Source organism: Taudactylus pleione, unplaced genomic scaffold, assembly GCF_031769625.1.
Source record: "Taudactylus pleione unplaced genomic scaffold, aTauple2 ptg000265l, whole genome shotgun sequence".
NCBI classification, from domain to species: domain Eukaryota; kingdom Metazoa; phylum Chordata; class Amphibia; order Anura; family Myobatrachidae; genus Taudactylus; species Taudactylus pleione.
This window is the reverse complement of record NW_028284667.1, coordinates 7,891,688-7,904,174: the sequence shown is the minus strand read 5'-3', so window position 1 is coordinate 7,904,174 and position 12,487 is coordinate 7,891,688. Positions and strand designations below refer to the sequence as shown.

The 12,487-nt window shown below is 47.5% G+C and overlaps 1 protein-coding gene across 8 annotated transcripts in view; it reads right to left on the bottom strand.

Annotated features, from left to right (window-relative positions):
* Positions 1-12,487, bottom strand: part of ABI3BP (ABI family member 3 binding protein) — a 515,514-nt gene that overhangs the window by 12,025 nt on the left and 491,002 nt on the right. For all 8 annotated transcript variants that reach the window (XM_088481142.1, XM_088481145.1, XM_088481144.1 and 5 more), the window contains one exon: positions 9,397-9,558. In XM_088481142.1, the coding sequence (XP_088337268.1) occupies positions 9,397-9,558 (162 nt within the window). The remainder of the gene's footprint in view (positions 1-9,396; positions 9,559-12,487) is intronic.

Genomic DNA, 12,487 nt, shown 5'->3' with positions numbered 1-12,487 from the left:
ACTGTTTTGTTATCCTACTTGCTGTGAACAATATGCTGCTATTTTTTTCAATATAAGCACTTATTTTTTACACTTTTATATGGTGGTGTGCTGGTCTCTTTTTGGCTGCTTTGAGTGAGCTGGAAGCTGGATGATATATACAATATATGACACACACACATCAGGCAGGCAACTCGATGTATGTTTGTGTGTATATATATTTCTACTTCAGGGTCCATAGGGTATCCACAGGATACCTTGGGGTATAGGTGTGACGTCAGTCGCAGGGCACCAAAGAGTTAAGCTTTCAGCCTCCCAGGATGCACTAGGTCCCCCTCCTATACCCCGCCCCCAGGCCAAGGCACCTCAGTTTAGTTTGGTGCCCGGCCGGAGTCGGGTGCACCTGTTGGAGTGGGGGCTAGAAGAGCCCCTGAAGCTTTTTCTTCATGCAGCTGTGGCTGCACATCTGGATGAACAGCATGGACAGTCAGTCCTGACGTCCATGCTGTCTTCCCTACACCCCGCCGGTACCAGAACGCCGGTACTGATCCGGGGATGCTGGTGGGCGTCTGGGGTCACAGCTAGCGGTGACCCCAGATGCTCCGGACCATGGCCGGATTCAAGGGGGACAGAGGTAAGCAGCGGGGTCCCGCGGTGGGTCCCCGCTGATCACATGGTCCTAAGTCCCCAGGCAGGGGGCTCCCTGGGGACTGGCTGCAGCGTGGAGCCAGGCGACCAACCTGCGCTTCCACTACCCCCTGGGACAGCGGACCGCAGCAGAGCGGTAGCGCTGCGGCGTCCCAGGGGTTAAATGCATGCCAGGGGAGCGCGCCTTCCCTGTCTCACAGCCGGCGCCTCCCCCGCTGCACACAGCCCTCTCTGCACTGTGCTGACTGGTCCTGTGTCAGCGCTCCTCCCCCAGGCCAGCTTCTCTCTGCTCCTCGGCGGCCATCTTCTCTGCAACGCATGGTGAACGCTGCTGGAAGTCTGGAAGGAAGCATCGTGGTCTGGGTCCCCCCGCATACCTCTCCTCCGCTGTGGCTCAGGTCTGTGTATGCAGCGCTGTGTCCTACCAGGCCCTGTGTCTGTGTAGTTGAGTGATCAGCGCTGTTAGTGCAGGAATTGTTATTTCTCTGCATTGTATGTGACTGTGCTAGCGCTGCCTGTAACTATTCTTCACTAAACTGTCAGCTTTATTACTGTCCCTGTTCTTTCTGCTAAAGCCCTTGCGGTGCGGTGCTGCAGGGTGGTCTCTCGCCTATTTAATACTTAATTGGTGAGAGAGGTCACATACGTGGTGCCATCATGTCTGAAAGTGATTTTCCCCTCCGGCTACAGTGTACCACGTGCAAAGTACCGTTAGCGGAGGGGGAGGGTAGCGCGGAGGGCCTTTGCCGGCAGTGTTGTCCATGGCGCGGCCTATTACGGTTACAGCACCGGTACAGGAGCCGCCCTGGGCTTGTTTCGCTCAGGCGTTAACAGCTTTAGTGGGCCAGTTAGCTCCGCAGCCCGCGTTTACTCCGATGGGTTTGTCCCAGCAGTCTGTGGTGTCGTCACCCATGCAGGGGTTCCCACGACAATTGGTGGTACCCCACAGTCTCCCTATTTCCCCGCTCCCGGGTTCTCAGGAGCCAGCGTGGGTTAACTCCCTGACGAGTTCTTTACAGCACTTGTCGGATGTATTGCAAGGGGAGTCTGTGATGCGGCCTCATAAAAGGCCGGTGGCATCTCTGTCCGCTCCTTATGAGGATGACGAAGGGACGTCTGATGATGGGGAGATTCTGGATCCTTACGATCAGGAACCTTTCCATACTAAGGACGCTGATGCTAAGTCCAAAGTATATATTCCTGGACTTATTCGGGCGGTCCGCACAGCCTTGGTGATTGAGGACGAAGTTCCCCCAGCGGCTAAATCTAAGTATGCCTTTTTCAAAGATGTGAAGGGCGATGCCACAGTCTTTCCTCTTTCGGGTCAGTTGGTGGACCATTTAGAGGAGGCGTGGAAACAACCTGGCAAAAGATACCAGCCGCAGAGACGCCTGGCGGTGGCTTATCCGTTCGCGGATAATTATTTTGCTAAGTGTGAATCCCCTCCACAGGTGGATTCTCACGTGACCCGTCTTGTCCGTAGTGCCACATTGCCGATGCCATCCATGTCCTCCCTTAAGGATGCTACGGACCGCAAGGTAGAAATCTGCCTGAAGTCCGCTTATTCCCTTGCAGGGGGGGCAGCACGGCCGGCTATGGCCATTTGCTGGGTTGCCAGAGCGATGGAGCGCTGGGCGGATTCATTAGAGGCTTCTTTTGAATCCGACTGTCCGGCCGAACAAGCGGAGTTGATTGGCAATCTCCGTGATTCGGCCACCTACATCAACGAGGCGGCTCTAGACATTAGTACTCTGGTGTCTAGAATTTCTTCAGCAGCGGTAGCTGCTCGTCGCACCTTGTGGCTGCGATCCTGGAAGGCGGACGCAGATCCAAGAAAGGTCTGGAAGCGTTGCCGTTTACCGGAGAAGTTCTCTTCGGTCCGGATCTGGATAAGATTGTGGCCACGCTGGCGGCAGCCAAATCTGCTTGTCTCCCGTCGGCCGCTGCTCCTTCTGGTTCTGGACCATCGTCCTTTCGGTCATCTAGGGCCCAGGGCAGGCCCAAACCACAGTCGTTTCCTCGACAGGCTGGCCCTAAGAAATCGGTCAAGCCCCGGAAACAGGCATGGAGTACCAGACGTCCGGCCCCCAAGCCAGATGACAAGCCTGCGGCCTGACGGTCCGGGTCTCCCCTTGGGGGATCCCAGGGTGGGAGGCCGCCTGCTGCAGTTCTCCCGGTGTTGGTCGTTCACTACGACAGACACTTGGGTTCTGGAGGTGGTCTCTCACGGGTACGCCCTCTCCTTCCGGCACAGACCCCCGGCTCGATTCTTCACCACGGGTCTACCATCAGACCGGAACAAGGCTACGGAGCTGCGGAAGGTATTGCACACTATGTTCCAGGCTGGAGTTATAGTGCCTGTTCCATTCTCCCAGAGGGGCCAGGGTTTCTATTCAAATCTATTTTTGGTACAGAAACCCAATGGGTCATATCGTCCGATTCTCAACCTCAAAGCACTCAACAAGTCTTTGCGGGTCCCGAAGTTTCGGATGGAGACCCTACGGTCCATCATTCTGGCGCTGGAACCTGGGGACTACATGGTGTCATTGGACATACAGGACGCTATGGCGGTCATGGCGGCTTCTCTGCGGCTGCAAGGAGTCCGCATGTTGCCGTACTTGGACGACCTGTTATTGGTGGCAGGATCTCCAGAGCTCCTGTTACACCACTTGGACCTGACCATTGCACTGCTGCAACGGCACGGCTGGCTAATTAACTGGCAGAAGTCCACTCTAATCCCGTCTCGGAGGATTCTGCATCTTGGAGCCTTATTGGACTCGGGACAGCAAAGGATCTTCGTGACGGAGGACAAGATCTCTGCTTTACAGTCAAGGGTGCGCAGTTGTCTGCACAGCCGCCGGGTGTCCTTACACTCGGCGATGAGGTTACTGGGCTCCATGGTGTCGGTGTTCGACATGGTGGAATACGCCCAGTTTCACTCTAGACCTCTGCAGCACCTGATCCTGTCCAAGTGGAACGGGCTGCCTCAGTCTCTGAAGTTCCAGACGATTGTGCTCACCCCGGAGGTTCGCCTGTCCCTTGCGTGGTGGTTAAAGATGACCCACCTCAACAAGGGACGTCCGTTCTGGGTTCCAAATTGGGTCCTGTTGACAACGGACGCCAGTCTTCGGGGCTGGGGAGCAGTTTCGGGTCCACACTTGTTCCAGGGCAGGTGGACACCGACAGAAGCGGAGCTTCCAATAAATATCTTGGAACTCCGTGCGGTCTTCAATGCTCTCCTGCAGGCACAGCGGTTTCTCCAGGGTCACCCGGTGCAGGTCCAGTCGGACAATGCTACCACCGTGGCCTACATAAACAGGCAAGGAGGAACTCGCAGTCGGGCGGCTCTCGTAGAGGTCTCTCGGATCCTGGTTTGGGCGGAGCGCAATCTTCCGGCCATATCAGCGGTCTTCATCCCGGGAGTGCTAAATTGGGAGGCGGACTTTCTAAGTCGCCAGGACGTTCATCCAGGGGAATGGTCCCTGCACCCGGACGTTTTTCAACTACTGGTGGACAGGTGGGGTCTTCCAGAAATCGACCTCATGGCGTCCCGGCACAACAACAAGTTGCCGGTGTACGGGTCTCGCACAAGAGACGAAGGGGCGTCTCTGGTGGATGCTCTGTCCGTCCGGTGGACGTTCAGGTTCGCATACCTGTTCCCTCCGGTCTCCCTTCTTCCACGGGTAATCCGGAAATTCAAACAGGAAGGAGGGACGCTCCTGTTGATAGCTCCCGCGTGGCCCAGACGGCACTGGTTCTCAGACCTTCAGGGTCTGTCCGTGGACAGTCCTCTGCGGTTGCCGCTACGACCGGACCTTCTGTCTCAGGGTCCTTGTCTTCACCCGGACCTGACTCGGCTGTCTTTGGCGGCGTGGCTGTTGAGACGGCTATGCTGAGGTCCTGGGGGTTTGCCAGCTCTGTGGTGTGTACCATGTTACGAGCTCGGAAACCGTCTTCCGCGAGGATATACCATCGCGTGTGGCATACGTTCTTCCAGTGGTGTCGACCGAGAGGTTATGCACCGCGGGAGTTTCGTCTGTCTCGGATTCTCGCCTTCCTGCAAGCGGGACTAGATCATAGGCTTCGCCTTGCTTCTTTGAAGGTACAGGTTTCGGCCCTATCTGTCTGGTTTCACCGTAGGATTGCTACAATCCCGGATGTGCGCACCTTTATGCAAGGTGTTCTCCGTATTCAGCCGCCCTTTGTTCCACCTGTGGCGCTTTGGGATTTGGCTGTGGTCCTGAGGACTCTCCAAGGACCGCCGTTTGAACCACTGGGCTCAGTGGATATTAAATGGCTAACAGCTAAGACTGTTTTCCTTCTGGCCGTTGCTTCAGCCAGACGTGTTTCTGAGTTAGGGGCTCTTTCTTGTAGACCCCCTTTCTTGGTTTTTTCATGGGAACAGGGCAGTGCTCCGCACTCGGCCCGAGTTTCTCCCCAAAGTTGTTTCCCAGTTTCAGGTTAACGAGGAAATAGTTGTTCCGGCCTTTAACTCACCGGGTCTTTCCGTGGGTGAGGCCTCTTTGGATGTTGTGCGGGCCTTAAGGACTTATGTGGACCGCACTTCTTTGTTTAGGAAGTCGGACGCTTTGTTGTCCTCTATGGCTTCTGTAAAAAGGGTTGGCCTGCTTCAAAGCAAACTTTGGCAGCCTGGATCCGTATGGCTATTTCTGAAGCTTATCTTCATGAAGGCCTACCGGTCCCTCCTTCTCTGAAGGCTCATTCCACTAGGTCTGTGGGTCCTTCGTGGGCAGCTTGACGTGGTGCCTCGGCAGTTCAGATCTGCAAGGCTGCTACGTGGTCTTCTGTCCATACCTTCGTGAGGTATTACAGGTTTGACACCTTCGCCTCTCAGGATGCTTCCTTCGGGCGGCGGATTCTCCTTTCTGCACAGGAGCGTCCCCACCCTTAAAGGATACTGCTTTGGGACATCCCCAAGGTATCCTGTGGATACCCTATGGACCCTGAAGTAGAAAATATGAGATATGGTAAGAACTTACCCTTGTTATCTCTATTTCTACGAAGTCCATAGGGTTCCACAGGACTCCCGCCCTGTCGCACCTGTGCTGCAGATGGGCTTTGCTCTGGTCACCGGTTTTCCGTCTCCCTCTGGTGAGAATGTGATTCTTGTATGTGTCCAGATCTTTGTTCTCTCTCTTCCTTCTCCTCCTCCGGCCTATGGCTTGGTAACTAACTGAGGTGCCTTGGCCTGGGGGCGGGGTATAGGAGGGGGACCTAGTGCATCCTGGGAGGCTGAAAGCTTAACTCTTTGGTGCCCTGCGACTGACGTCACACCTATACCCCAAGGTATCCTGTGGAACCCTATGGACTTCGTAGAAATAGAGATAACAAGGGTAAGTTCTTACCATATCTCATATTATATATATATATATATATATATATATATATATAAACTTTTATTGATAGTCGCCCCCACAGTCCTTAATCCGGCCCTGCTTTCAGCTATTGGGAAGCTGCACCCACTTCCCAAGATTGCATGTCAACCTCTCGCACAAATTTGACAGATGAGCTTAATATGCGCTCTTTAGATGTATGGTAATACCACTGCAGCTGCAAATTTGTACGCAGCAGCTGTGCGAAAATATGCAAATGGAAAGCTGCAAGGATTTGTATTGAGATGCCCACCTGTGGCTTCGCAAATCCTAGCAGCATCGGTCCCAGATCAGTCTATTATCGGACTTCTGGGTAATCCTATGGACGCCCAGAACGGCTGCGGAAACTGATGCCAGAGTCACTTTTACTGTGTATGTATGAGATTGCAGTTGCCAGTTGAGATACACCCCGAAAATGGTCTTGACACGCATGTGTTTTCATTGCCGCCCACAAAAGGTTCCTGCGTGTCAATCGCTTTGTGAATAAATCCTCACTGCGAGCGACATCGGTAATCTCTGGACTAGACTGGCCGAGTGCTTTCCTAAATTATTTGGTATTATTGGTAATTGGATTACTTCACATGTTGACATTGGACATGTAGTGAGTGCTTTATTTGGCTTTGTATGTAAACACTTTTTTTTTTTTAAATTACCTGTCAGAGTTTCTCCTCTGTTGGTTATCTGATAGTGGGTATATAATGTAGGAGTTCATAAGCACTGCACATACCAGAAATTAGTTTATGGTTCTTATTTTAGTTCAATTTGCATATTTGAAGTAAGCTACTATCTTTCAAACTTTGGTAATAGAATTTGATATGTACGTTATATTGCAGTTTGAACAGTGTTGCAAAATAACATCAAGTTTAGGAGCCATGGTTCTCTTTAATAACTCCCCTGTACCATGACGGTCCGGATGTGTCCTCTTCAGGCGTGGTTATCCAGCTCCTTTTTACATATTTCCCCTTCCCTCATTCCCCATTTTCTTCCCCCACCACCCTACATAAGAAGAAAAAAAAACATAGCAAAATGACCTCTCTTTGCTGTGTTTTTTGTTTAAATACTAAAGCTGCATACACACACAACGATTTTGTTAATGATTATCGTTAAACGATATCGTTTAAAAAAATCGTTCACTTTCTGAGTCAAATGATGAACGATTATAGTTCATGCGCGTTCACGTTTGTAGTTCAGTCAGACTTGTCAACTGAATGATTTTCATTAAGGGAATATGCAAAAATCGTTTGTAGTTCATAAAAATCGTTCATTACACTTTAAAAAATCTGACAGAAAATCGTTCATAAAATCGTTAGTAACAAAATCGTTGTGTGTGTATGCAGCTTTTGTGTTCACTAACTGTTATAAACTCGTTATACATGCGAAAACACCACTTTCCGCATGCTTTAATAACTGGCCATTCATGATTAGGGGCCCGATGGGACCGCCTAGTATTCAGTAAACTTCAAAACTGAAAATTTTCAGAGTTTGCTTGCAGGAACCAACACCATCTACAAATGGAGTGGGTTCTGACATTTCTGCTTCTTCCTATGAAAAAGAGGTCTTGGGTTTGTGAAGAGAGATCCGAGCGCATCCCCCGACCGCTGCCACCACACTGCAAGTCCTGCAGAATGCGCATGCAAGAACTCAGGTCACGCATATGCGGTCAGCCGGAACAACCGGTGTAAGTATCAATGCTACTTCTGTAGCAGTCTTAGGTATTATTTTCAATGATCTATATGAACCTCTGATCTCATTATGTGGAACAAAGGTCCACTTATAATGTACTATCAGGATGTATACCCCCAACTTCCTTAAAGCACAAATATAATAAACGGGATCAGTATGAAATCCTGACTGTCAGGATGCCTCTGGTCAGAACACCAACAGTGGTATTACGGCAGCCATTGAAAGTAATGGTAAGTCTCCCCCTAACCCACCCTCTCCGGTGCCTAACCCTAACCTCCCACTCCCCACAACCTAATCCTAACCCTCCCTCCCTGGTGCCTAACTATAATAATATGTAATACTGGGAATTTGTTTGGAAGATTTATAGCAAATAGGCCTTTTTTAATTTAAAAACAAATTTTGTTTCCATTCGTGTGCTGTATTTTTAGTAATTGCAGTGGCTTACTTGATGCACATATTTGCCTAAATCAACACTGAATATTTAAATAAAGTTCTGTAAAATTGGGAGATTTTCAACAATAGTATAATAGTATGGCTTAAATAGAGTCAACCAACCAACCTGAACAACATGGAGCAAATCTAAATGGAAGAATGGTTAAAAATGACTCCTAAATAGTCTAAATCTCATCTAAACTTACCCCAACAGACTTAGGGGTCATTTATTAATTATTGGGTTTTAGACATGGTAAGTAGAATTCCTTATTGCCGCTATTCACTGCAAAAAGAGATTCTATAACACCCAGACGTATTAAAAAACCCACATCTAGCGACAGGGGCTCCATTAGGAGCCTGTCCCTGTGATGTGTAAAGTAGGTGATTGTACCAGCGATCACTTTCCTTAGTGCTGCGGGACCTTGGGTGGCCTACTGCACATGTGCTTCATAAATGGTGTTAGCTAACGGGGGCATAGCTCTGGAATGCTTCACAGTCTAGACTCTAGAGCTTGGTAAATCTCACAAATTACAGATGTGACCATACATCTATCCTCCGTGCGCTACAAGTCGCGTTACACATAATGTGTGAGTGCAGTGTGACTCGGTAGTGCCGAGCGTCTTTTTGTGTGACTTTTTCCCTTCAAATGCATCTTAATTGCACATGTGAATAGGACGCACAAGAAACTTCTGCTGATTAAAATGAAAGGCATGCTGCATATGTTCTATGTGCGTCTGCATGTGAGATACTACATTACTGAGTCAGTGACTGTGACACTATAATGTAGTGTTTTACATGCATATACACCTATAGCCGCACATGGAATACAGACATGCCGCATATCATTTTAATCAGCAGAAGCTGCACCTGCGTTCTATTCACATCACTGTGTGATTAAGACACATTTGAAGGGGAAAAGTTGCACAAACTGACGCTCGGTGCTGCCGAGTCACGCCACTGCATGCTTGCAACTAGAAGGACTGTTTAATGCGAAAGGAGGCTTTGGGGGTTGCTATTGTGATTGGAAACCCCCTCAGTTTGTCAAGTGTGCCATTTAAAACTGGATATATAGCAGACATATGCAGCATGGCTACAGATACATAAGAACTGGTACATGCTTAGTGACTGATATAAATCCATTACAATCAAACCATGAATATATGCCATGTTTTGAAGGGCAAACTTTGGTAGATATAAAACTCTCTAAAAAAGTACTGTGACTTTGTGTAATAGATATAGAGAATATAAAACTCAATTTTACCTGAAAGTGTATCACTGAGGTACATCTTATATCTTAGAGAGTTACACAGTTGAATGCCAACAAATTTCTTGTACCAAGTCCTCTTGACGTATTGTTTTCCTTTGCATTCTGAATAGGAGTCAGATTTAAACTTAATTTCTGTCCAGATAGCATCCTTTCCCCCTGGGCATATTGTAACAGAAAACAGAGGTTCAATAACAACTGAACACAGGATACTATGTTGGCTTTAACTACTTAATGCATCAGTAATCATAGACACACGGAAAATCTAAAATGTAAAATACGTATTTAATAAAATATTATATTTATATTCATAACAATAAACAATTTAAACGATAAAAACCATACAAAGTTGTTTTATTTCTGTGAGACCTCACTTTTCATTCTTCGAACTTCCAGGAAGCCCTTTGTAACATTTCCTCGTATTTTTTGTAATTTAATACCAAATAGTTTTTGCAACATTTACTCTATTTTAATTCCTGTTTATTTTAAGCGGCATAGAAATAGTGAATATATTTATTTGTCAAAATAAGACTTTAGGAAATAATAATAATAATAATAATAATAATAATAATTAATAGAAGACACAATTATATTGAATAAAAATCATCTTGCTTTTATAAAAAATTTTTAATTGTAAAAGGTCAATATAATAAAAATACGATAATGCAGTGGACTTCCATATCTTAGCTACAACATTAAAAGCATGATATACCAGTATGTCATTGACAGCTGCTGTTACATGAGTAACAGCTGTTAACATGCACAGTATTCAATATCGAATGATATACAGGGACTCTCTCTGAAACTTTGTGATGTTATCATTGGATTTTCCATAGAGTAGGGAGAGCTCCTGGATCTAGTAAGGCCCAGAAACAATGTGGCATCTGTCCTAGTAATATAGCAGGCGTTAATATGCTCTATCATTAGCTTAGATGTTGCTCCCATGTAAGCTAATATTAATTAACTACACCTGCTTCTTGAAAAAGCCGTCATTTCTACAGTGAAACACGTTGATGTTACAGGTGTCTGTTGCTGACTTCACTGCCACAGAACTCTGGATGACGCCTTTCATCTATTTTGCTTTACTGATAACCACACACTGGGGCTTCATTTGCCGGCCGCTGTTCGGTCTGTTACAACTATATACCTGTGGCATGTCTCACTGGGGCTGCAAGCATCGAACACTGTTCACTTTACCTCAGTGACAAAGGCCTCCCTTCAACGCCGATACATCCTTGCGAGTGCTCCCCGCTCACAACTACCTAACACCGCAGCTTTGTGTAAAATCGAATTTGGCTGGAACCTTAGGACTTTTGTGTAGTGAATAAAGCATAAAATATCCACTGCAATGCCGTACACAGCTAGGCCTTTCACTGCGTGCGATGAGGTTAGCAATTCCTGAGTAAGGTCAGACCATGTGTAAGTGTGCGTGAGGCTGCGATTGTACTCGATGCTACCGATGGTTTCGCAGTCTTGCAAAGTATTACGGATGTGTGTAAGGTAAGGTGGGCGTCCTTATGTTGTGCTATGACGGCATAGTGATCGCAGTGGATTAGCATATTATCGCAGTGAGACTGCGTGCGTAATCGCAGCCGCGATGGCAGTTGCGATCCGTACTGAATCAGGCCCAAAGTCACTTATTTTCTGCACGCATTCACTACAGGATTTCAGATCACAGACCACATCTTACCCTGGTATAAGGTTTCACTAAGAAAACTGATGTAATTCGGGAATGTATCCCCCCTTTGTTCTGTCATGTCTTTAAATCATATTTATGGCTCTCGAAACTCTGTGGCTGCCCTTTGAAATATCTAGGGAACATTTGGATATATGTCTGTGGCTTACTAATAGAATGAATACTGCTAAATAATTTATAAAGTCTCTGACATTTTAATGTGTGTTTGTCCTTTTCATGTGTTTTAATAATAAGGGGGTGTTGGGTGGTAGTATTAATCAGAGCAAGGGGAAAGCCAACAAATTCTACTGAGGCTACTGATACATGAGCACTTGTGTGTGTCTGTATATTTCACTCACAGAGCCTGATTCAGCAAGGATCGCTATTCTGCTTATACGCATGCAATGCAGTTGCTAATATTAGCGGGGATATGTAAATGTTTGCATTCGCAATGTGATCTCAGCCTGACATAAGGACGCCTACTTCCCCTTACATCCGTATACTTTGGCAACATAGCGAAACAATCAGTAACATCTGACCCATGCGCACAGATAAGGCAGGTCAGACCTCACTCAGGAATAGCTAACTTCAGCTCACACTATGAGGCCTCAGGCTGCGTATGGTATTGCAGTGGCTAATTTATGCACGCCGTCCCAACGCCATCCCAACACACTGACATGCCTTTGTTTGCCCGACCACTCCCTCATCACCACCCACAAATGGCACTTCCTGTCAATCAGTCTGCTCTGGGTCTGCATAACCTCTGCAAACACAGTTTCCATCGCAATTGCAAGTTCGCACACTGGCATTGCGAGGCATACGCATGCGCAGAACACAACAATCGACCGATCCCACAGTCTGTAAGTGCCAAGTTCATATTGTAGGAGGGCTAATACACTCTATGGGGTATATCTATCGCATCCCTCATCTCAGATGAGGATTGGCTGTGATAAATTCACCAAATATCGCAATCACAAGGATGTATCAAATATCGTATGCAGGAACAGAGCTTGTGATAAAGCTCTTTCCCTACTAATCCACTTCACACTTCTCATTGTATGTTTTACCAGAAGCAGGAGCACAAGGTCTCCAGGCACCTGTAGCAGCGGACCAGGGTCACGGAGCAGGAGTCCAGCTGACAGGAATCCCAGAGGACCTCACTGGAGCACTGATCATCGGTACCTGGATGCAGAAGTTTTTGTTTTTTTTGCTTTAATTATATATTTTTTTTCAAGTGATCAGCTTGTGGTCTATTTAGACAGGGGTGGCTCTCGGCTCGGCTCTGCTCTGCCAGTCAGAGCAGAGCAGGAGTCAGGAAAGCAGGGGAAAGACTGAATAACACCATCTGAAGATGGTGTTATTATCACAGGGCTTTCCCTGGTATTTTTTCAAAATTTATTTTTAGAAAATCTG